This window comes from Acomys russatus, chromosome 15 (assembly GCF_903995435.1).
Source record: "Acomys russatus chromosome 15, mAcoRus1.1, whole genome shotgun sequence".
In the NCBI taxonomy this organism is placed as follows: Eukaryota; Metazoa; Chordata; class Mammalia; order Rodentia; family Muridae; genus Acomys; species Acomys russatus.
In genome coordinates, this window is record NC_067151.1 from 67,218,200 (window position 1) to 67,243,548 (window position 25,349).

The 25,349-nt window shown below is 49.5% G+C and overlaps 2 protein-coding genes across 2 annotated transcripts; both read left to right on the top strand.

Moving 5' to 3' along the window:
• The first annotated feature begins 594 nt into the window (after nt 1–594).
• Ankrd34a (ankyrin repeat domain 34A) lies at nt 595–3,246 on the top strand. The gene is made up of 2 exons (XM_051157738.1): nt 595–812; nt 1,368–3,246. Exon 2 carries the CDS (start codon nt 1,490–1,492, stop codon nt 2,975–2,977), a length of 1,488 nt encoding a protein of 495 aa, XP_051013695.1. The 5' UTR covers nt 595–812; nt 1,368–1,489; the 3' UTR covers nt 2,978–3,246.
• Nucleotides 3,247–4,988: 1,742 nt separating this feature from the next.
• Lix1l (limb and CNS expressed 1 like) lies at nt 4,989–24,803 on the top strand. Its single transcript, XM_051157739.1, has 6 exons — nt 4,989–5,360; nt 15,420–15,583; nt 19,265–19,405; nt 21,281–21,376; nt 22,077–22,154; nt 23,920–24,803. The coding sequence occupies exons 1-6, from the start codon at nt 5,069–5,071 to the stop codon at nt 24,160–24,162; spliced, it is 1,014 nt and encodes a 337-aa protein (XP_051013696.1). The 5' UTR covers nt 4,989–5,068; the 3' UTR covers nt 24,163–24,803.
• Nucleotides 24,804–25,349: the final 546 nt, after the last annotated feature.

Genomic DNA, 25,349 nt, shown 5'->3' on the forward strand with positions numbered 1-25,349 from the left:
CTTGCTCTTTATCTCCTATGGACACCTCTTAAAATATGGGGAAAAGGGAATCTGAAAATGCCCCTTGCCCTAAAAATGCCCTGGGAGAGCCATCTTCCTCACACTTCTAAGGGACCCAAGGGAATTGAGATCCAAGTGTCTCTGTGCTGTGTGATGTTTGAGAAGGGTGCAGCGGGGATAATACCGCTGTCTGATTCCAGCCTGCACTTTCCCTGATATTTAAACTACCAGAAGGGAGCCACATCTCTTCTGCCTCTCCCTGCTCTGTGTGGACGCGCTGCAGATCCCAACCGCCTTCCTTCACCCCTCTGCAGTGTGCCATATGCCGTGTGTGGCAGTCAGGTCTGGCGTACCGGAGCTCATGGAGATCCGCTGAAGCCCAACGAAGACTCGGCACTGTCCCTGAAGAGGGACCCCTATGGAGCGCTTAGGTTTGTTGGGGCTGGGGGAGGTGGCTTAAGAAAGGGAAGTCAAGATTGGAGGCGCTAGGTGGTCCCCCCTTCCTTTAAGGGTTTATGGGTGTGGGGAGCGGCTTGGTGCCGGACGCCCCCACCCGTAGAGACTGGGCTATAAATAGCACAGAAGAGCTCCGCCCCCACCCCCCCTCTTCTCTCCTCCGGAGCCGGCGCTGTGCCCGGGGCGCACCGGGAGGAGGGACCAGGATCCAGCGCTGGGGCGCAGATACTGACACCAAGGGAATCCGGGTACCCCCCCACGCCATGTGGGCCCCCAGGTACCCGGCTCCTCCACCCCGGAGGCCCCCATGGCCCCGGCCTCAATCCTGGCCAGGCAGAGATTATGCGGACATTCAGGTATCTATTTGGGGGTACAGCCTGGAAGGGGGAAGAACAAGGAGCAACGGGGAGCATAGCAGAGGCAAAAGAAACCCTAATTCTTCCTCCACCTCTTTGGGTCCCAAATCCAAGCTGCTTCACCCCCTCCACTCAATTTTTGGGGATGTGGCAATCTAAAAGAGGCTAGGAATAGAAATATGTGTATGGCTGTACGGGTGCATGCGTGTGGGTGGGTGGCGTTCAGTATCCTAGAGAGGGGGATTCCAAGTGTGGATAAGAAAAGGGGGGTGTTGGAAAGGTCTGATAAGCCGTGGGGTGCGAATGGGGGGTGCGAATATCTCTGCGCGTGCATGTACGCATTTGCACGAGCTCTCACGCTTCAGTGCGGGTGCACCCTGCCCACCTCCTCTGGCATGCGCTGGGGGGGGGATGGGGCGGCTCAAAGGCAGGATTCAAGAGGAAAGACTGCTTTAGAGCCCCCTCCCCCTGTCATACACCAGGCGCCTTTATCGGTGCCTCAGTTTCCCTGCTAAGCCTGTCAGTGAGCGCTCTCTCTCTCTCTCTCTTTCACAGGGATAGGCTTCACCACAGAGACCTCTGGCCTCTCCGAACCACTTCACCCCACCCTACACTCTTAGCCGTCTTCGGCAGGTCTCAGTGCCGGCTCCATCGGTGCTTTAGCCCGAGCCGCAGCAATGCTGCACACCGAGGGCCACGCTCTTCTTCGGGCGGTCGGTCAGGGTAAGCTACGCTTGGCCCGTTTGCTTCTGGAAGGAGGAGCCTACGTGAATGAGGGTGATGCCCAGGGGGAGACTGCGCTAATGGCGGCCTGTAGGGCCCGCTACGACGACCCTCAGAACAAGGCACGGATGGTACGCTACCTCCTGGAGCAAGGCGCGGACCCCAACATCGCAGACCGTTTAGGACGCACCGCGCTCATGCACGCTTGCGCCGGGGGTGGGGGAGCCGCAGTGGCCTCTCTGCTCCTTGCCCACGGCGCAGACCCCTCAGTCCGAGATCACGCTGGCGCCTCTGCGCTTGTCCACGCCCTGGACCGGGGGGACCGCGAGACCCTTGCCACGTTGCTGGACGCCTGTAAGGCCAAGGGCACGGAGGTCATCATCATAACCACGGATACCTCGCCCTCGGGCACCAAGAAGACCAGGCAGTATCTCAATTCCCCACCGTCCCCGGGGGTGGAGGACCCTGCACCCGCTCCTCCCAGCCCAGGGGTCTGCACGTCGCCTTCGGAAGTCCAACTGCAGACTGCAGGAGGAGGACGCGGGTTGTTATCCCCTCGAACCCAAGAAGAAGAGGAGAAAAGAGACATATTTGAATTCCCTCTTCCTAAGCCCCCTGATGACCCTTCCCCTTCCGAGCCTCTCCCCAAGCCTCCCCGACATCCTCCAAAACCACTCAAAAGGCTCAACTCGGAGCCCTGGGGCCTTGTGGCTCCTCCTCAACCTGTCCCTCCTGCGGAAGGGAGGCCGGGTATGGAGCGCCTGGCGACTGAATTCAACGGCCTGACCCTGACGGGTAGACCGCGTCTTTCTCGGCGTCACAGCACCGAAGGCCCGGAGGACCCGCCCCCATGGGCGGAGAAAGTGACGGGCGGGGGTCCTCTGTCGCGCCGGAACACAGCGCCCGAGGCTCAGGAGTCTGGTCTTCCTTCAGGGCTAAGGCAAAAACTGAGCCGCATGGAGTCGGTGGAGCTCGACACTCCTGGACATTTTTGCCCTGACTCGCCCGAGTCCAGCCGCTTATCCCTGGAGCGCCGGCGATACAGCGCCTCTCCGCTGACCCTCCCTCCAGCGGGCTCAGTTTCCTCCCCGCGCCAGTCCCAGGAAAGTCTGCCCGGGGCTGTATCCCCGTTGAGCGGACGGAGGCGGAGTCCTGGGCTGCTGGAGCGCAGGGGTTCCGGGACCTTGCTCCTGGACCACATCTCGCAAACTCGACCGGGTTTCTTGCCTCCTCTCAACGTCAGCCCCCACCCTCCCATCCCCGACATTCGCCCCCAAGCCGGAGGTCGGGCACCCTCACTGCCTGCCCCTCCTCACTCTGGGGCACCAGGATCTCCTAGGACCAAGCGCAAGTTGGTGAGACGCCACTCCATGCAGACTGAGCAGATTCGCCTGCTAGGGGGTTTCCAGAGTCTAGGCGGGCCAGGGGAACCAGGGCGCTGAAAGAAGTGATGGCGCCAGGGAGGGGGAGGGTCAGGATCCTGATGGCAGGAAAACCAGCTGATACCTCGGACTCCGGACCTTTTGCATGTGCTCACGGCACTGTGCACGCACACATGGGTAAGCATGTGTCCACAAGCACAGTACACTTACTAGTGAAGGGAGGATACATACTGTGTTCCCTGGGTGTATAGACTCACGTGTTCATGCCCTGGTCATTTCACAAGTACATGGGGACTACTTGGGTACCCATAGGCACAGCACACCAACAAACAGAGCTGGGGTCCCAGATTCACTTGCATCTGCAGGGGGCCCCTCCGATTTGTGGCTGGTCTCCTGTATATTTGCTCTCCTGAAGAAGCAGTCCCCTGCTTCCCATGTATGCCCTGCAACGTGGCCTACCCTACCTTCATATACTTTTCTCTTCATGAGTATCCCGCCCCATTCTTCAGGCCTTGCTTCTCCACGCCTGGCTCCTCCGCTTTTCAGGATGTCTTCTTCAGTTTTCTTGGGGTTCCTGCAGCAGCCCCCAATCTTGATCCTGTTGCAGCCTTTCGTGCCTGCCACTTCTCCACCCGCTGCTTTTTATTCCCTCCCCCAACACACAGCACTACAGGCTGTCTTGTTTACTCCAGGGTGGGTCATGGGCCCTAGGTTGCTCTTCTGTCTGTCTGAGCTTATGAACCTCCCCCGCCCCAAAGAAGTGGTGAGCAGGCCTAAGTCCTCTTACCACTTGACATGTCAAATAAATGTGTTCAGAAGTCTCTGTTTTGTCACTGCTGCCTGAAGGTGTGGGCTGGGGGTGAAGAGGAGAGGGGCAAGGAAGGTGATGCTACAGTTACAACTGCCTGGGAAGGGTATCTAGATGTTACAACTACCTTCTTTCCAGGTTGTAGAATAGGCGGCCCAGTTCTGTGTTCCGAAGGCTTTAAAGCATCCGACAGGCCTGCCTTCCCTGCAGTCTCCTCATGCCTGGCCTTTAATGAGTCTTACCGAGTGCCTCTTTCTCCACAAGCACATTTCTTGACGACATACATTTAAAAAACCCAACAAAACAAGCGCACAGCGTTTGATTCCATTTCTCCAGGTGTGCCCCAATCATTTTCTTCTCCCTTCTTTTGCCCCATTGTTTAATCTCTGAGCCACCCTGGGGGGGGGCGTTAGTAACTTCTCCTGGGGGGGGATGAAAGTCAATCAACAGAAGGGTGTTATAATGTGTGTGCATGGGTGTGTGTGTGGCGACAGTTGTTGGAAACCAGCCTGAGTTCTGTGAACAAAGTGACCCTTTCCAATCTGTCATGGCTTATGCAGGAATTCTAGCTTTGTCCTACTGTACTGTAATGAACATATTCTACTTTCTCTCGCTCCTTTAATGAAGAGCTAAAATCAGAAAAACATCCCTAACTATAGCATAGTGAAGAGATGAAAACGTTTGGATCAGAGCACTTGAGTCTGAATCCCCCTCGCTCTCGAGGCATCTCAGTGGGGGCAGTGTAACTAACCTTCCTGAGAGTCACTTTTCTTGTTCGTAAAGTAACAATATCTGGTTTATGCTCGCGACTATTAAATAAGACAGTGTACTAAAGTATACTGCATAGCATGTTCAGCGCCACACAACGTTTTAGTTCCACCACCAATTGCATATGAACTTAAGAGACCAGTCTACATCTAGAAAGTAAAGTGATCAGACAAATGATCCTCGGGGAACCCTTTCCAGCTGCTCTTCTACCCAGCCTTGCATCCAGGCCTGTTTTTCCTTAAAGCCCCGCCCCAGGGGTCTGACCGGATTTCTAGCGTTTACCACCGGATTCCCAAAGATGCTCCAAAGCGCTCCCCTCTTAGACGATTTAGCCTTTTCTCTTTGCAATTGGTTCCCGTAGCCTCAATCATTTGCCTAAGGTGGCTCGGGGGCCCACCCCTTCCCTCCCTCTCCACCAGTGATTGGCACGGCGTCTGGCTCGTCCCCGCCCGCTCTTGACTGACAGCTGGGTCCCGGCACCGCCCTCAGTCCCGGGCTCTGGCTCACAGAGGTGGCTGGGACCGTTAGCTCGCCAGGCTGGAAGGCTCGGGGGCCCAGCTCCGCCAGCAGCCGGGATGGAGACGATGCGAGCGCAGCGGCTGCAGCCCGGCGTCGGTGTCGGCGGGAGAGGCACTCTGCGAGCCCTGCGGCCGGGGGTGACCGGAGCCCCGACTAGCGCCGCCACACCCCCCGCGGGCCCGCCGCCCGCCCCGCCGCCGCCCGCCCCGCCCCCGCCGCCGCTGCTCCTGGCTGGGGCCCCCGGGCTGCCCCTGCCCCCCGGCGCCGCGGGGAGCCCTGCGGTGCTGCGCGAGGCGGTGGAGGCGGTGGTGAGGAGCTTCGCCAAGCACACGCAAGGCTACGGCCGAGGTGAGTGTGTGTGTGTATGCGTGTGTGTATGCGTGTGTGTGTGTGTGTGTGTGTGTGTTGGAGGCTGGTCTCCTCCTGTGGGACACCCTCTGGCAGGAGCCTGGCTCCCACTGTCCTCTCGGTGGCTCCGCTTGGCGTACAGCCCTCGCATGCATTTCCTTTTGGGGAGTTTCCTTCTGCACACACACACACACACACACACACACACACACACACTTATTAATGTATTCTCCAGGGACTCCTTTTTTCAGATGCAGCCCCCTTTTCTTCCCAACTTTTCAGCGGCAGAACTCCTGTAGGCTTAGGGTTTTAACGTCCTTCCTCCTGTGAGAACCCGGCCCCTATTGTGTGGGATCCCGTTCTTTATCTCAGACCCAGCGCATTTCCCATCCCTACTCCTCTCTGTCTTTCCCCCTACGATCTCAACAGTTCCTGTACTCCATCTCCTTAACCCCGACTTTTTAATTCTTCACATACTTAGCCACCCCGTCCACTGCCATGAAATTTACATCGGCTGGGGATTTGGTAGTGCTTTCAAAAGCCACTCACAATAACTGTTCCTCTGAATCTGGACCCACACCATTAAGGCCGTGCCAGCTTCCTGTGACTTGGTGCCTCACTTTAGTCTTAGTTTGGAGCCTCACAGTGACTTGGGCCTCTGTCTGTCTGGCTCTGTGCTCCTGGCCCCTGCCCAGGAACTGGGGATAAATCTCAGGCCTTGGCTCTCTCCATGCTGAATTCTATGGAAACGAGCCAGGCAGCAACCCCATTTTGCTTAGAAATCTCCAGCTTAAAGATGCCTAATTTCTGGGAAGAGGGACATGAGGGTTTTCTTTGTTGTTTTTGTTTAGGCAACATTAACTAATTTCCTGTCAGAATCATGGGTCCAGATTCATAGTTTAAGCAACAAGGAACACACAGTGAAGGGTTTGTGACTCAAACTTTAAGTCCGGAGTTTCCAACACATCACTTCTGTTTGCTTGATCAGGTCGTCCTTGGTCTAAAAGTGACTGTATCCTTTCTATTTTCATAGGAGAAACGTTTCACAGCTTTCCCCCTTTCTTTTCAGACTCTTTCCTCAGTCCCTTCCTCCTCCCCCTCCCTCCCCCTCCTTCTCTGCTTCCTTGAGGAAGCTGCCCTGAAAAGAGCAGGTCCAGGCTTCAGAGGCCGTCACTTCCAGCTCTGTCTTTGGGGAAAGGGACTCATAACTTCACTGATCAACAGTTTCGTCAAGGGCTGTGCTGTGGATTAATTAAGATTCTGTAACTGACAACGTAATGGCACTGAAAAGTATTGCTGGCTCAGGTTTTTCCAGTTAGCTCTTCCATGAAAACATGTTTTTTTTTCTTCTGCCCCTAAACATTCGTATCTTTGTAAAACCAAAGATTTCGATGGAGATGGATGTTCAGACGCGCTCTGCTGTGTGTCTGTTGGTCCATTTCCCTTCGCTCTGTAATGGGGTTGGACTCCAGCCATGGCTGTGACTCTGTAGGGCACTGGGGATACAGGTGGGTATAGTCCTGAAACTCTTGAGCCAGTATAGTGACTTTCCAGATCAGTTCCTAGGTTTTAGGTAGAACTGCCCAAGTCTTTTAAGTCAATTCTGAGGGAAACATTTTGCCTTGGGGTGCAGTCGTGGCCCTAAGTCTAAAGAGTTGCTCTTGAAGTTTGCAGGCATTTATCAGCTTCTTTCCTCACCTATGTCTGCCTGCCGAGAAGAGCGTCTGGTTTGGCTTCTAAACTGGGTGTCTGGAAAATCTTTTCAGTTTCCCTAGGATGCAGGAACAAAGGGATTGCGTTGACAGAGAACAGTCAGACGCTGTGGTGAGTCTCTCCCTCAGGCTCCCTGTCTCCCACCACACAGTCTTGTTATTCTTGGGTTTCTCATTTCCAGTCTGGGTGCCCAGCCAGTGCTGTAGGAGAATTTGGCTCTCTGCTGATTTGGCTCCGAGTCCTTCACCACATGGAAGCAGTTATTCCACTGCAATTAATAGGCAAAGCTGCCATTGGCATGTACCCATCTGCCCTTGTGACTGATGGCCTGAGATTCAGGGGATGGCTCTGTTGCCCTGAATACAATTTACTTTGGTGTCTGTCCAGATCCCTCTTTCATCCGGCAATGTCTTACACATCTTCTTCCTGATGACTCAAAGCTCACCATTTTGAGTACTGACTTTTCAGATTTATCTTCACTGGAGTTGGATCCCAGCACACACATACACACACACACACACACACACTTTTCTCTCCTGTTGTTTCCCTCAGCTGTAGTTTACTTTCCACTCCCCAGTCCCCTACTCACATCTGCTCAAAAGTCTCCCACACCATTGAGCTGACTTTTGTTTTGTTTTGTTGTTTTTGAGATAAGGTCTTGCTATGTATGCCAGGCTGGCATGGAACTCACTGTATAGTTCTGGTTTCTTAATTCATGGCGACTCCCCTGCCTCCCAACTGCTGGGGCTACAAGCATGTGCCGTCATGCCTGGCTTGCTGTTGGGTCTCAAATCGCCCCGCAGTGTATAGAATTTGCACTGGGACCTGGCCCTGTCACACAGTGGCAGTGTGATACTGGTGATATTGCTTATTCCTTTTATGCCTAACATGTTCCGTTTATTCACTTAACAAATATTTACTGCTCACTAGATGTGGTGGTGAGCAAGGCACATGTTTAGTCTCTGTTGGGATGGAGCCTAGTCCGCTTTGAAGCATGATGCAATAAAGCAAGATAGTACCACGTGAAAGATGGTTTGTGTGTGTTCAAGCCAAAGGGGTCGTTATTACCTAACCCTGGTTCTGTTACTTCTAGTCTATTCCTTAAGTTGTATACTTTTTATGAAATGAGTATGATAGTATTTGTCTTGATTAAAAAAAAATTTTTTTGTTTTGTATATGGATGTTTCGCCTGCTTGCATGTCTGTGTACCGTGTGTAAGCCTAGTGCCCACAGAGGCTAGAAGAGGGTGTTGGGTCCCCAGGGGCTGGAGTTACAGATGGTTCTGAGCCATTATTTGGATGTTAGGGATTGAACCTGGGTCCTCTGGAACTTTAGCAAGTGCTTTATATCAGTGAACCAACCTCTCCAGACCAAGAATAAATGAATTTTGTGTAATATTTTCTGCTTAGCTACTCTCTGTCATTCTAATCATAGACAGTTTTTTTTTTCTTTCTTTCTTTCAAAATCTCACTGGCACTAAGCTGTTTTGAGCATTTACAAATTTTGGAAATATTGGATCAGCCCTTCCCCCACCACCTCCCTCCCCTGTTAATTTGTTGTTGCTATCATAGCAAAGTGTCACAAATTGTGCTGCTTAAAACAACAGAAATGAAGTGGGTGTGGTGGTAATTCTCACTTGGGAGATGGAGGCAGAAGGAATAATGAGAATTTATGGCCATTTCTGGCTACATAGGGAGTTTGAGGCCAACCTGGGCTATGTAAGCCCTTGTTTCAAAAGACTAAAACCACAGTAGCAACAACAATAGTGAATGTTTTTCTACAGTTCTGCAGGCCAGACATCGGCATCAGTATCACTGGGTCAAGTGGGTGTTAGCAGGATCCTGACAGAAAGCCTAGCCTCCTTTGCAGTCTTCAGCTTCTGGTGGTACTGACATTCCTGAACCCTGATCCTGACCACACCGATCCAGGCTCTGCCTCACAGTTTTGTTTGTTTGTTTGTTTGTTTGTCTGTTTGTTTTTTGGTTTTTCAAGACAGGGTTTCTCTGTGTAGCCTTGGCTGTCCTGGACTCACTTTGAAGACTAGGCTGGCCTCGACTCACAGAGATCCACCTGTCTCTGCCTCCCAAGTGCTGGGATTAAAGGCGTGCGCCACCACAGGGGCTTTAAACATATCTGCAAAGCCCTCGTCACATGAGGTGACATTCACCGGTTCCAAGGACTGAATAAGCGGCTTGGCAGGACGCGTTATTTATCAAAGTCGCTCTGTTCCACAGTGCTGCCCTTCAAAAACCCCTGTGCACCCTGGGATATTCATGGTCTTCAAAAAACGGAGAAAGGGAGTGTTAGATGAAACTGATAAGCAGCTTTCCTATTTCCCATAAGATCTTGGATGAACCTCTGCCAGTTTATTCTTTTTGTTTTTCGAGACAGAGTTTCTCTGTGTAGCCCTTGGCTGGCCTCGAACCCACAGAGTGCTGGATTAAAGGCATGTGCCACCATGCCCAGCTTTCCAGCCTATTGTTACAAACCTGTATGATCGGGGGAGGGGGAGGAAGAACCTCTGCCCTCTCAGTGTCAGTGCCTATTTATCATTTTTTAAAAAGATTTATTTATTTATTATTATGTATGCGATGTATACAGGCCAGAAGAGGGCATCAGATCACATTATAGATGCTGTGAGCCACCATATGGTTGCTGGGAATTGAACTCAGGACCTCTGGACGAGCAGTCAGTACTCTTAACCTCTGAGCCATCTCTCCAGCCCGTTTATCATCTTTTAATCTCTTCATCCTTACCACAGTATTTATTCCTTTTTCCTACTTGTGTCTTTGTTTGGGTTTTGTTTGTTTTGTTTTGTTTTCAAGGAAAGATCTCATGCAGTCTGGCTGGCCTCAAACTCCCAATCCTTATGGCTCAGCCTCCTCAGGACTGGGGTTGTAGATGTGTGCTACTGCCTCTGGCCCTGGAACTATTCTTTTATTATTACTATTTTGTTCCTATGTTTCTCTCCTCATCCTCCACCTGCTTCAGAATTAGACCCAGAGCTAGAGATTTGTGCACATTAGGTGAGTGCTGTATGGACTCACATCCTCAGTGTGTGTGTATGTGTGTGTGTGTGTGTGTGTGTGTGTGTGTGTATGTGTATGTGTGTCTGACTGTGTGTGTTTCTGTCAGTGTGTGTGTGTCTGTGTGTGTGTGTCTGTGTGTCTGTGTGTGCATGTGTGTATATGTGTGTGTGTGTGTCTGACTGTGTGTGTGTGTATCTGTGTGTTTGTGTCTGTGTGTCTGGTGTGCCTGCCTGCCTGGTTCTGTGTGCAAGTGTGTGCATACCTCAGTTTGAGGAAGCCAGAAGGTGACTCGACTGCTCAGAGCTGAAGCTGCAGGTGTTTAGGAGACAGCTGGGTTCTTCTGTGGTGCTGGGATCCGAACTTCATCCTCTTGGTTGCCCGGCAAGTGCTCTTAACTGCTGAGCTGCCTTCCCAGCACCTTTTTTTATTCCTCTAATGTAAACTTTTCCATAGTTCGCTGGTTTCCTTGGGGAGCAAAGGAAAGGAGAGATTAAAGCTGGGGCTTGAACCAGGTCTTTAAGGTTGACATACTCTTAACAATTGAAATACAGTTCCAGCCCTGATGTGTGTTTTATTGCTGTTGTTGTGTTTTTTCCTTTCAAGACAGGGTTTCTCTGTGTACCCCTGCCTGTCCTGGAACTCACTCTGTACACCAGGCTGGCCTCGAACTCAGAAATCACATGCTTTTGCCTGATGTGTTATTTTACTGTCTTTATCCTTGTGGATAAATGAGTTGTCACTTACACAATCACCTAATGATTTATATCCCACAGGTAAAAAAAGCCAAACATTCCGTTTGTTTTCGCAGCACCCTGGTGTAAGCACTTAAACATTTTTCACTGCTTTTGTCTTTATCTCTACCCCGGCATCCGTCAGAGCTCCCACAAAGCATTGTGTCTGTCAAACATTTACTCTGTTCAAAGCACTTCTTCAAATATCTTATATAGACCATTGTGTCCATGATCCCTCCCTGAAAATCTGCTTACGGAAACAAAAAACAAAACAAGCCCCTTCCCCCCAAAACCCCAAAACTTCTGGGTGGTGGTGGCATACACCTTTAATCCCAGCACTTGGGAGGCAGAGTCAGGTGGATTTGAGTTCAAGGCTAGCCTGGTCTACAGAGTGAGTTCTGTGACAACTAGGGCTACACAGAGAAACCCTGTCTTGAATAACCAAGAAAACAAAACCAAAACAACAAAAAGAAAAACAAAACAAAACCTAAAACAAATAAAAATAAAAACCCAACTCCCCTTTTTCCAGTCTCTCATTTCATAACTCACTATTATTGGAATTAGCTCCCATTTCCTGAATGTGGGCAATCATTAAAAGAAAAAATAGCCCTGTGCTGTATGCCCGCGGCTGGGTCAGCCGGGTGTGGGGCAGGGATAAGCTTTTGAGTAGGCCCTTCCAGGTGGTGGCCTCCCCTTCTCTGCACTCCACTATTTTCCCTGTTGTTCCCATGTCAGGGCAGCTGTCACTGTCTCAAAGAGGAGGCTCAAAAGGATCTCCGTGGGACAAAGAGAACAGAGCTCTCTGGGCAGGAGCGACTTCTGAAAAGCTTCGCCAACAGCAAAGAGAGCCTGTCCTTACCACTCAGTCTTTTTGGTAGAAGAAGGGACACTGTCAAGTCAGGTGCATAGGGTATGAGGAATGGGCTGGTGGTGCCTTCCGCTCTGCCTGCTGTGTGGGAGTTTGTTTTAGTTTGTGGAGCAGGTCAGAGCTCACTCCCTGGCCACCTGGTTTTGATCATCCTTTTGGCCAAGGCTGCGTGCAGTTCTTTCCAGCCTTAAAGACTCAGTTTTGCTTAATGAAAGTGTCTGCATCAGATCGCCTCTTCAGAAGCAGAACTGGCTCGCAGCCTCGACCCCTTCTAGCTCCATCACCTCCTGTGGCTGTCCCGGTCAGTGACTGAGCACAATCGGGATGTCAATGTAGGCACGTGGGGTAAGATATGGGGTTCCTTTGACATAAAGATGTCTAGGCTTGGCCAAACCTTTCTTGGAACTACATTGCAGCCAGAGAGTCTCAAATCTAACCCTCTTTTCTTGCCTCGTGTCTGTATATCAGATGTTCACTGAGCCCTGAAGGCTCCCTTGCTCCTCCTCCTTCCCCAATAAGTCTCTAGCACGTTCATCTCATCTAAGCATCTTCTTGACAGACCCAAATGGACACAATATGAGGACATGGATGAGTTTTGTGGTAACTGGGAGTGGGGGAGTGGTCCAGCTTGGAGGTACTGGAAGGCATGGGTGATGACTTAGGCTCCAATTAAACCCTTTTGAAATGTTTGGAATGGAGTCAGAGTGATCCATTCCAAAGCTGAACTGACCAGATTTGCTTTTCTGTGTAACATGCATTGCGTTGACTCTTGCCCTAACTGGGGCCCTGCTCACTCTGGACGCTGCCTCCGTTTGCAGCTACATCCTGCACTGCATATCCCTTTGAGTTCCTGCAGCCAGGGCAGCGTGTGCTTCCTGCACTCTCCACCTGCTGCTCTTTATGTCAAGTGCCGTGCTCTCACCCTTTTGCCTAAAGAGTCTCAGCTCAGGGTTTAGTCATCACCCCCTCCGGGCAGCTTTATTGACCTTAACACGAAATGAGAGCTGGGTGTGGTGGTGCACACCGTGAACATCAGCACGTGGGAGACAGAGGCAGGCGGGCCTGTGAACATGAGCACAGACTGGTCTACACAGTGAGACCCTGTCTCAAAAGACAAAACCAAAGGCTGGGCGGTGGTGGCGTACACCTTTAATCCCAGCACTCGGGAGGCAGAGGCAGGCGGATCTATGTAAGTTTGAGACCAGCCTGGTCTACAAAGTGAGCCCAGGACAGCCAGGGCTACACAGAGAAACCCTGTCTCGAAAAAACAAAACAAAACAAAAAACAAACAAACAAAAAAAGACAAAGCTAACCAGCCAACTGAGCAACTAACCAACCAACCAAAAATCCCTCAAAAACACAACAATGCTCATCAGAGTTGCAGCTGTCTCAAACGCCTGAGGTTACCCAGCTAACACCTTTCCCCTTCTTTACAAGAGAAAGGGAGGTCTTCTCTCAGCCTAGAGTCTAGCTCACAGTTGGCCAAGGAGCAGACACCCAGGAAGATAGCTGTGCCATGACTGAGCTCCAAACATCGGGGAGTGGAAGGGAGTCTGGAGTTTGATAGTACCCTGCTTACAACCAATAAGGTAGCCGGTTCCTATTTAATAAATGCGAGATGTCGCAAGGCTTCCGAGTCGGAGATGGTGGGCTTCCTGACTCACAAGCCTCAGAGGTGCACCAGTCTCCTCACCCCCTAAATCTGATGCAGAAGGCTCAGGTGGATGCTCACACAGGCTGTGGGTCGCATCGTGAGGGGGGAACACCCAGCTTGGAGAACCTTCCATTTAAAAATAAGCACCAAGCAAGCTTATTCTATTCTATTCTATTATTATTCATTTAGTCATCATCAGCATTAATTTTGTGAGACAAGGTCTCACTCTCAGTAGCCCAGGTTTGCTTGGAATTTACTATGTCTAGTGTATCTCCCAAGCTGTCCTCCATCTTTTTTGCTGTTGTTGTTGAAAGTCTTTTAGCTGGCCTCAATCTTGAGGTAGTCCTATTGCCTCAGCCTTGTGGATGCTGGAAATAAAGGTGTGAACCCCTCTGCTGGCAGCAAGCTTGCTCTTTCTTGTGGGAATCATTGCTTCCCTCTTCCTGCAAACACAGTTCTGAGTAGTGACCCATGGGAAAAGTAGGCAGGGCATTGCAGTGTCGCCACAAACCCAGTAAGGTGTGAAGGAGCGGAAGAGACCCACAGGGTGTAGGGTGTGTTGCCTCAAAAAAACATCTATACCCAGGTAAAGCCTCAGAAGAGAATCGGTACCCCCCATTCTCTCTCATAACACTCACAGCATTCTAGAATAGAAAGAAACTTCGGCCATTGTTTTACTCAGTTTAAGTTTGAGTGTCATATTTCCTCGAATGGCAGTATTACCTAAAGTTTTAAGAACACTGACTGAAATTGGCTGTGCCTGTAATTCCAGAATTTAGGAGGCTGAAACAGAGACAGCCCAAGTTCTGGGCCAGCTTGGATTACCTAGCAAGATGGTTTCTCCAAAACCCAGAGGCTGGAGAGCTGGCTCAGAGGTTCAGAGCACCAGCTGCTCCCACACAACCATTTCGAACTTCAGTTTCAGGGGATCTAGTGCCCTTCTGGCCTCCGAGGGCACCAGGCATGTAAGTGGTGCACACAGATACATGCAGGCAAAACATCCATACACATAAAAAATTTTAAAAATATTTTTAGAAAGGGTTTTTAAAACTCTAAAGGAACTAGTGATATAGCTTAGTGTAGCGTTCTTGCCTAGCTGCGTTTTGTAAGGCAAGCAAAACAAATTAAAAACAAAATGACTTGACTGTGGAACCATCTTTCATTTACTTTATTAGTGTTTAGTGTGTTTACGCATGGTCTTGTGTGTGTGCTGGTGTACTCCCCGCGCGTGTACCCAGAGGCCAGGGATTGACTTCAGGTGTCCTCCCTCATTCTCCATGACTTCTTGTCCTTGAGACAGGATTTCTCACTGAACCTAAAGCTCCCTTTTTTATCAAGGCCGGTTGACCAGTTAGCCCAGGGACCCGTCTTCACCCCAGCTCCCCCTTCCCCAGCCCTGGGGTTACATATGGGCGTCATCATAGCAGCTTTCATGTGGGTCCTAGGATCCAAACTCGGTCCTCATGAATGCACAGCAAGTGCTTTACCCACGAGAACCATCCTCCTAGCCGCTGCCCTCCTCTTAGGGTTTCCATTGCGAGGAATGCGGTTTGAGATAGGGTTTCTCTGTGTAGCCCTGGCTAACCTAGACTTAATATGTAGACCAGGCTGGCCTCGAACTCAGAGATCCGCCTGCCTCTGCCTCCCAAGTGCTGTGATTAAAATGTGCGCCACCACCGCCCAGCTGTTTTAGCCATCTTTATGGCATCTCGAGGCACCAAGGCTGCAATGTCACTGCAAGACCCCAGCAGCATTGTCAGAAACACCTCAGGTGCAGTTCACATTTGATTTTGAACTGATTTTCAGTTACGGCATATCTGGAAGCCTTTTACTGTCCCCAGTTTTCCACTTATTTACCTGACTCCATATAGGGCCAGAACCCCACAGTTTAAGAAGTGAGAGGCTGGAGAACCGGGGTCGAGGGAAGCCCAATGCTGCCGTGAGGATTTGCCAGTCTGCCTTCACTAGTGTAAATGTTTTTAAAGTAATGACCAGCAGCAAGGCACTAAAACCCGGGGGCCTTTGGAGCTTGTCCCAGTGCTGAGCTCTCTGCTTCTTTCTCAGTGAATGTGGTGGAGGCCCTGCAGGAATTCTGGCAGATGAAGCAATCCCGGGGCGCTGACCTAAAGAACGGGGCTCTGGTGGTGTATGAGATGGTTCCCTCCAACAGCCCTCCCTACGTCTGCTACGTCACGCTGCCTGGGGGAAGCTGCTTTGGGAGTTTCCAGGTAAGAGTTACGGGGCAGAACCAGTAAAGGTAAGTGTGTGAGTGCTAATGAAGACTATATTACCTTGGCCATTAAGCTCTGCCTGACGTCACATACTTAGGACTCACTCACTGTGGGCAAACCCTTCTGACAAGCACCCCAGGCCCATGAGAGCACAGAGGTCTCAGCCCTCAACTCAAGCCCATTTCCAGCTTGTGCATTCCACCTGAAGTTCCAGGTGGTTGTGAGCTGCCATGTGGGTGCTGGGAATCAAACCTGAGTCCTCTAGAAGAGCAGCCAGTGCTCCCAACCACTGAGCCATGTCTTTGTTATTATTGTTGTTGTTGTTGTTATTATTATTTTCTTGAGATAAGGTTTCTCCATGAGACAACCCTAGCTGTCCTGGAACTCACTTTGTAAATCAGGTTGGCCTTGAACCCAGATAGCCACCTGCCTCTGCCTCCCGAGTGCCAGGATTAAAGGCATGCACCACCATCATCTGGCTCTGATTTTATTATTAATCACATGTGTATGTATGTGTCTCTTCTGTTGGGGGATGTGTAAGTGAGTGCAGGTGCCATTGGTACCTGAAGATGGTAGTAGATTCCCCTGGGGCTAGGGTACCAGGTGGTTGTGAATCTTGTGATGTGGGTTCTGTGAACTGAACTCAGGTCCTCTGGAAGAGTAAGAGGTGCTCCATCTGACACTCTCTTCTGACACACACCCCCACACGCGCACACACATACACACACTTGCCAAAATAAAAAGTAGACTATGATATCTTTAAGAAGAAATTTTTGTAGATTAGTATGAATATTACCAGGAACTGTTTTTCCCCCATTTCAGACAGGAAGGCAGCCTTCCAAATGTCACCTTAAGAGTCTGGATAGTGGGGAGCTGGAGAGATGGCTCAGAGGTTAAGGGCACTGACGGCTCCTCCAGAGGTCTTGAGTTCAACTCCCAGCAACCACATGGTGGCTCACAACCATCTAGAATGAGATCTAGTGCCCTCTTCCTGGCCTGCTGGCTCACATGCAGGCAAAATACTGTATAACTAATAAATCTTTAAAAAAAAAAAAAGTCTGGATAGTAGCTGGGTGTGGTGGTGCACTCCAGTAATCCCAGCACTCGGGAGGCAGGGGCAGATGGATCTCTGAGTTTGGGGCCAGCCTGGTCTACAAAGCAAGTCCAGGACATCCAAGACTACACAGTGAAACCCTGTCTCAAAAACCAAGAGAGGGAGGGAGGGAGGGAGAGAGAGAGAGAGAGAGAGAGAGAGAGAGAGAGAGGGAGAGAGAGAGGGGCTGAGTAGGAATTTAAAGTTGATCTGTTTTTATGTGATTGTGTCACCTTTAGATAAGGTTGGAACCCTTGCTGTTTCCATAGCACCCGAGGCTTCCCCATCATATAAGTTAATGTATCATTACTGATCGTCTCTCCAAGCATTCCAGCTGTGTCTTTTTTTTTTTTTTCTTGCTCTGTGTATGTGTATATACACATAGGATCGAACCCAAGTCCTTGCAAACTGTGTTCTTTCTTGTTCAGTATTTAAAAACTGCCATCCATTCAGAGCTATACATACATGACAATTTATCTACTGCATAAATAAAAGCCACCGTAGCTCAGTTCCTGCCTCAAATAGAAAGTCCTAAGGAAACCTTGTTTATTTCTTTCTTTCAATCATTCATTCACTCACTCACTCATAGACAGGATCTATAGACCTGGCTGTCCTGGGACTCACTATGTTGAACAGTCTGGCCTTGAGCTCTTGGAGATTTGCCTGCCTCTGCCTTGGAGTTCTGGGATTGAAGGCTTTGTTTTAAATCAGATGACTAAGGCTTTTGGCTCAACGCTTGAGCCATTTCAGATAAACAAATATATTCCCAGGGTAATTAATGTTTGCACTTTGTTTCCTGTTTCATGTGTGTACTGGGCACACCTGTGGGTGCCATCTGCATAAGTCTGTGTGTGCATGTGGATCCTGAGGTTGGTGTGGGAAAACACTGCTCCTCCGCCTTACTTCACTTGCTCTGGGGAGCTCAGCCCTGGTGTCTCAAGGCCAGGACTCTAGGCAGGCATTGTGCATGTGGGTTCCAGAACCTGGCGTCTGAATTCTGCCTTTCAAGTCTGTGCAGTAAGAACTTCGACCCCTCAGCCGTCTCAGCCCCTTTTCTTTAGTAAAGAGTCGGACTGCTCCTCCTCCCATCAGCCCAAGCTGAAGGGCTGTTTGTGTTTTATGGTGGTCACAGAGGAACTGTTACTCTACTTTGATTTGTTGTTTTCTGAAAATCAGATTATCTGTTCTTGGCCCTACTATTTTATATCCTCCTTGGCAGGTGAATTTTTGCTGGTGGTCTTCTTCATGGCTGACTTTTCCAGTAGTAGTGATATGGGATAAAGAGGTCAGCAGTAATTATGTAGAAATAGAGAAACTAAAGAAACAAAAGGCCTCTGGGCGTGGTGGCGCACCCCTTTAATCCCAGCACTCAGGAGGCAGAGGCAGGCGGATCGCTGTGAGTTCAAGGCCAGCCTGGTCTACAAAGTGAGTCCAGGATAGTCAAGGCTACACAGAGAGACCCTGACTCAGAAAAACAAAAACAAAAACAAAAATGAAAGAAAGAAACAAACAAAAAGACAGCTGGGTGCGGTGGTGCACACCTCTGATCCCAGCACTCGGGGAGGCAGAGATCCAGGCCAGCCTGGTCTACAAAGTGAGTCCAGGACAGCCAAGGCTACACAGAGAAACCCTGTCTAGAAAAACCAAAGAAAGAAAAAGCTGTAGTGTGAATCATACGCTTTCTCTGAGGGAACTGCTCATCAAAGGGCATTAGGAATAATCAACAATACGGTTGAGTGACATCTCCCACTCTCCCTTTGAAAACTGAAACATTGAGCCCATATGGTGCAGCGTGCCTTTAATCCCAGGAGGCAGAGGAATCTGTGTTCAAGGCCAACCTGGTCTACAAAGTGAGTTCCAGGACAGCCAGGGCTAGAGAGAGACCTTGTGTCAAAAAAGCAAAAGGCTGCATCACTTCTCCTTGTGATGAAGGAGAGATTCTAGAGGCCTCTTCAGCATCTGATGAAGACTAGTTAGAGCAGGGTACCATCAGCAGCAGACTAGTTAGAGCAGGGTACTATCAGCAGCAGACTTGCCCCACACCGTGTCAGTCACTGTTTAAAAACCTTGCTTTCCTCAGTCATATTCCTTGCCTTGGCGACCTGTCTTTCTTGTGTCTACTGTGAGCCAAAAAGACACCTTCAGATTTAGACCCTACATGGCTCCTTGGGCCTTGCTGCAGAAAATGCGTTAACAGCTTTGAGCGGTGGGTGCTTCTAACAGGTCACAGCCTTGCTTAAATCTTGGGTTATCTGACAAGCCAGCTTTTGAGTAATTATTCCATTGACAGTTTAAATAGAGGCATTTTCCGAGTCCTATGGTTATCTGCTGACTTCAGCAGCTTCCTAGCTCTGCATCCAATTTGGTATGAGGTAGTCATGTCCAATTCCTTAACAACTTCAGGATGTTGAGTCAAAATTATGTTTCCAAACACCCCAGCCATTTTTCAGTAAAGCCTTGGAAAGTGTGATGACTGCAACTGACTCATCCAAATGTCTTCCTCCTCAGGGGCCTCCTTCCTGCTGTTTCTTCCTCCTGCTCCGATGCACATGTGTATATGTTTTCACTCTTTCTCCCCTGCCTAGTTTTGCCCTACAAAAGCCGAGGCCCGGCGAAGTGCTGCAAAGATTGCGTTAATGAACTCTGTGTTTAACGAGCATCCGTCCCGAAGAATTACTGATGAGTTTATTGAGAAGAGCGTGTCAGAGGCCCTGGCATCTTTCAACGTAAGGAACTTGAAAATGGAAGGGGGGGGGCAGTGGGGGACAGGAAAGGTGGGGAACCCGTGCGTTTTTGTCCTTTTCTGTCCTCATTTCTCTATTTTATTGTTTTTGTGTATGCAGGTATTTTGCCTACATGTTTGTCTGTACACCACATACATGTAGTGTCCAGAAATCAGATGGGCATCAGATCCCCTGGGACTGGATGGTTCTGAGCTATGTGGGTGCTGGGGATCGAACCCTGGTCCTCTGGGAGAGTAGCCAGTGCTCTTAACCACGGAACCATGGCTGTAGCCCTTCTGTCTGCATTTCTATTCTTTTTGTTCTATTAGTTTTTATGTGTGTCATTCACTCCATGTCTGTTTTTAATTCTGTATTTGTGTTTTTATGTTTATCGATTTGTCTCTTTGTGATTCTTTGGTATCTAGATATTTTTAACTCAAGCTTTGTGAAATTAAAAAAAAATTTTTTTAAATTTTATTTAATTTTAATTTATGTGCATTGGTGTGAAGGTGTCAGATCTTAGAGTTACAGACAAGTGTGAACTGCCATGTGGGTGCCCACCCACCCCACCCCCAAATTTTTTTTTTACAATGACAGTTCTGGGAGTTCCAGGATAACCAGGGCCATAGAGAGAACCTATCTCAAACAAATATACATAATGATATAAATTTTTTATCAAGGCATAAAGGCATTACACCTTTAATCCCCACACTCTGGAGTCAGAGGCAGGCAGATATCTGAGTTCACCAAGTCTGGCCTGGTCTACGGAGTTCTAGGACAGCCAGAGCTATAAAGTGAAACTGTTCCAGAAAAACAAAACAAAATTAAAGTTGGGGGAAAAATAGGGAGGGAGCAAAGGGGTGGGGAGAGAGAGAGAGAGAGAGAGAGAAAGAGAGAGAGAGAGAGAGAGAGAGAGAGAGAGAGAAACCAACCTAAAATCAGTCTCTGGCCTCCACACTAGTGTGCACACACAGAATATACTCTCAAACACATTCTTATTTCAGTGTGGCAACTGGAAAATTTAAAATTAAACATGTGGGAGTTAGAAAAATGGCTCAGCAGTTAAGAGCACCTGCTGGTTTTCAAAGGACCAGAGTTCAATTCCCTGTCAGTCCAGCCGTCTATAATTGCAGCTCCAAGGGATCTGCTGCCTTCCTCTGGCGTCTGCTGGCATTCACACAACACACACACACACACACACACACACACACATTTTTTTAAAAAACTTTTAAAAATTAAATATGTGGGTGGCTGGGCATGGTGGCACTTGCCTTTAATCTCATGAAGGGCTGGGATGAGGTCAGAGGGAAAGCATTTGCCTTGCAAGCAGGAGGTCCTTAGTTTGACCCACCCCACCCCCAAGCCCATTTAAAATGGTGAGTGTGGGAGATCACACGTATAGTCCCAGAGCTGGGCATCCTTAGGGCTCTGTGGCCAGCCAGCTTAGCCTAATTGTTGAGCTCAGGCCAGCACCACTGTGTCTCAAAGGAGGTGGCCAGTGTTCCTGAGGAGTAACACTTGAGGTTACTCTCGGCATCCAGATGAGTACACATCCATGACACACACACACAAATATGCATAAGAATGTGGCTAGTCGGGGTGGGGGGGCTCTGGAGAGATGGCTCAGCAGATAAGAGCACTGACTGCTCCTCCAGGTCCTGAGTTCAATTCCCAGCAACCACATGGTGGCTCACAACCATCTATAATGTGATCTGATGCCCTCTTCTGGCTGCAGGTGTACATGCAGGCAGAGTGCTGTGTACATAAAGTAAATAAAATCTTTAAAAACATAAAGAATGTCGTTAATAGCTGTTAGGTAGTGCTGGTCAAAATAATTCTGATTGAGAGTCTACTTGTCTTTTTCTTTCCTGTTTCCAGGGTAACAGAGAGGAAGCCGACAACCCAAATACAGGGATTGGTGCTTTCCGCTTCATGCTGGAATCCAATAAGGGCAAGTCGATGCTGGAGTTCCAGGTACCTTTCAGCTTATTTTCCCAGCTCTAACAACATGGGGCAGCCCGGCACAAAGGTTAACGCCATCTTCTGATCTTTACCTCTTTATTCAGCAAAAACACACAGAGAGAAGGCGGTTAGATTGTCAAAGCACAATGACCTTTTCTTCCTCCCAAGGCCAGGACACCGGATTCGGTGATTAAACACAACACGATTTGTATGACGCGTCCTCTGTGATTCTGATGCAGTTACCCTGACTTCAAATCACTACCCTGGTTGGATTAGTCAGGGTTCTCTGGAGAAACAGAACTGATAGAATGCATGTGCACACACCGTTTATTAGAGTGGCTTATAGCCTGTGGGCTGACTTCCCCAACAATGGCTGCCTCGTAGCACCCAGTAGTTGCTCAGTCCACGAGGCTGGGATGTCTCCGCTGGTCTTCAGTAGACACCAGCACCCTGAAAACGTAGGCTCTGATGCCAGTGAGGGAATGGACTTGCTGGTGAGAGCCAGAGCCAGCAGGCACAGAGAGCAAGCTCTCTCCCTCCATGTCCTCTGCATAGGCTACCACTAGGGATGGCCAGATTTAAGGGGGTGCCTTCCCACCTCCAGGGATCCAATCAAGCAAAATCCTTCACAGGTGTGCCCAGCAGTGTGGGGTTTCAGCAAGTCGGCGACCAAACAGCCCTCACACTGGTATCTCGTCTCTTCTCCCCTCAGGAGCTCATGACAGTGTTTCAGCTACTGCACTGGAATGGCAGCCTTAAGGCCATGAGGGAAAGGCAGTGCTCTCGCCAGGTACGCGTCAGCAGAGGGCTGAGGGCGGAGGGCAGAGGGCGGAGGGCAGAGGGCAGAGGGCAGAAGAGCTGCTTTGTGCTGTGATCATTGAAGCTTATAAGCTTAGTCCATCATCCTCTGTGCTCTTGTATTCCTTGGCTGTCCTGGAACTTGCTCTGTAGACCAGGCTGTCCTGGAACTAGAGATCTGCCTGCCTCTGCCTCCTGCAGCATCCAGCCTGCTCTTGTATTCTTTGCTGCTTGAATGTCACTGTGGTCTTTTTGCCTCACTTCCCCATGAAGTTTCCCTTAAGAAACTCTTTGGCTGAGCTGGGCTTCGTAGCCTCCACCTTTAGTCCCAGCACCTAGGTGGCAGAGGCAGTAGCGGATCCAGCTAGTTCCTCTAGTCAGCGAGTGCTACACAGTGAGACACTGCATCAGAGCAAAACAATCCCTACCTTCTTGGCCTCTCTGTGTCCTAGTCTGCTTCCCCTCCAGGATGGGCTGACAACGCTGAAACTGTCACCTTCTGTGTGTCTTTCTAAGCTCAGAAAGGACCGAGTCTATCACTTTCAACCGTGGCTCAGTCTTCATTGTTTCATGGAGAGCCCCCTCCACTCTTTCTAGAACAACAAGGAACTGGCTGGAGTGGAAAAGATGAAATGATCATTGCATTTGAAACATAATTTTGCCAAGTCATGGGCATTCCTACAGACCCTTGAGCAAGTATCTGTGGTGACTTGACAGACAGTGTTGGGGCTAGAGGGAGTTCCAGGATGGCCAGGCCTACACTGAGAAACCCTGTCTCAAACAAACAAACACAGGCTGGAGAGATGGCTCAGTGTTTAAGAGCACTGTCTGCTCTTCCAAAGGACCCGGGTTCAATTCCCAGCCACCATGTGGCAGCTCACAACTGTCTGTAATTCCAGTTCTGATGGCTCTGACACCCTCACACTAAAAATAAAATTAAATAAATTATTAAAAAACAAACAAACAAACAAACAAACACAAAGGAGATAGTGTGCTGAGATTTTCACACATTTAGGAGATTTTTTTAAGATTTATGTATTTATCATGTATCCAGTATTGTGCCAGCATGTACACCAGAAGTGGGCACCAGATCTCATTATAGATTGTTGTGAGCCACCATGTGGTTGCTGGGATTTGAACTAAGGCCTTTGGAAGAGTGGGCAGGGCTCTCGACTTCTAAGCCATCTCTCCAGCCCCCTCCCCCCGCTCCATTTAGGAGATTTTGTTCTGCTTTAAAAGATGACCACATTGTCTGCCTAAGTCTAACACCTTCTGTACACTGCTGGGGTATGGGAAGGTGTGACCTGTGTCTGAGCTCAGAGCTTTGGCTGCTCTGAACTTCCCTGTCTCTCCCTGATCTATTCATATATTCAACGCCTTGCCTCACTCCTTTCTGATTTACTTAAACTTTGTTTGTTTTGTTTTTTGTTTTTCAAGACAGGGTCTCTCTGTGTAGCCTTGGCTGTCCTGGACTCACTTTGTAGACGAGGCTGGCCTTGAACTTACAGAGATCTGTCTGCCTCTGCCTCCTGAGTGCTGGGATTAAAGGCGTGAGCCACAGTGCCTAGCTTACTTAAACTCTTATAAGTCAGGGGTAAATGACTCTTTGTAAGACATCAAGGCTAAGTTCTACTAGGGTCACTGTGCTATATGATGTGTGTGGCATATGTTTTCACCCCTGGAGCCACTGTGCTGTATGATGTGAACAGTGTGTTTTTACCTTCTCAGTGATCTTTGCGTTCCGTCCCCCTGACCAGGAGGTGTTGGCTCATTACTCACATCGGGCCCTGGATGATGAGATCCGCCACCAAATGGCTCTGGACTGGGTGAGCCGGGAGCAGGGTGTCCCAGGGGCTCTGTCAAGAGAGCTGGCTTCCACGGAACGGGAGCTGGACGAAGCTCGGCTGGCAGGCAAGGAGCTGCGCTTCCACAAGGAGAAGAAAGATATCCTGATGCTGGCTGCTGGGCAGCTGGGCAACATGCATTCCTCCAGCTGCTGAGCACCCGCCCTCTGCTCGCGTGCTCTTCCCGCCCCTGTTTGTATGTCTCCTTTCTAAGACGTAGGATGATTTCTGTAAATACTTTCTCAATTTTATACTTTAAAATATAGATATATATATATATGTGTGTAAATTCTACACCCAGATTCCTGTTTGCTAAAAGATCAGTTTTCTAACTTCCAGTTTGGCATGTAGTTACCTTTGAAAGGTCACTTTTCCATTTTTAGGGCTTTTCTGGTTCTTAAACCTTCAGATTAACTAAGTCATTAACATGTACTCTGGAAAGAAGTCATTTCAGTAGTACAGTACAATTTGCCAGGTGTTCATGTTTCTTTCTTTCTTTCTTTCTTTCGTTGGTTTTGGTTTTGGTTTTTCGAGACAGGGTTTCTCTCTGTGTAGCCTTGGCTGTCCTGGACTTGCTTAGTAGACCAGGCTGGCCTGGAACTCACAGCGATCCTCCTGCCTCTGCCTTCCTGAGTGCTGGTGTTACAGGTGTGAGCCACCACATCCAGCCGTGTCTCTTTCCTTTAAAATAGTAGCCAGCTGTGGTGACTTATAGCTATAATGTCTGCGCTCAGGAGTCTGAGGCAGTGTTGCTGTCAGTACGAGGCCAGCCTGGACTCCATAGTGAGTTCCAGATCAGCATGGGCTGTGGCATGTAAGACCCTGCCTCCAAGCCTCCCCTCCACACAGAGAAGGACAGTTAGAACAAGCAGTGTGCACTGCACCCTCACCCGTGCCCTCACTGTCAGCCTTTGGGCTGAGATGGCTTTTCTGACACTCCTGATGCTTCTTCACTGGGGGCTTCTCAGCCTCATCCTGAAGGAATGGGGCAGGTCTGGGCTCTGGCTTTTTTTGTTCTGTGAGCCGTCTCACCCTGGCCTGGAGGTTCTGTAGTGGAGGAGGGCTTCAGACTATCGGGAGGACTCCTGCTGAGCTCTTATTTTTGTAGTCACTCCTGAAGACTACCTAAGAACAAGAGAATAATAAACCCTTCTCTTCTGGAGGTGGACCAGTGGCACTGCCTAAACTGCTTCTGGGCTTATCTAGACCCTGCTAGCAGTTAAAAGATTCCTTGGTGTAAGAGGGTGAGCATTGCAGCTGGTCACCTTGAACCATGCCCTGGTGTCACTTCTCACCATACTTAGTAAAGACACACACACTTGGTCTCAAGCTCTCCTTGTAGG

What these genes read in the sequence shown, in the direction of transcription:
- Ankrd34a (XM_051157738.1), top strand. Translation starts at nt 1,490, where the DNA reads ATGCTGCACACCGAGGGCCACGCTCTTCTTCGGGCGGTCGGTCAGGGT.
- Lix1l (XM_051157739.1), top strand. Translation starts at nt 5,069, where the DNA reads ATGGAGACGATGCGAGCGCAGCGGCTGCAGCCCGGCGTCGGTGTCGGC. An exon ending in CACGCAAGGCTACGGCCGAG is followed by an intron (nt 5,361 to 15,419) that starts GTGAGTGTGTGT and finishes CTTCTTTCTCAG; the next exon opens with TGAATGTGGTGGAGGCCCTG. An exon ending in GCTGCTTTGGGAGTTTCCAG is followed by an intron (nt 15,584 to 19,264) that starts GTAAGAGTTACG and finishes TCCCCTGCCTAG; the next exon opens with TTTTGCCCTACAAAAGCCGA.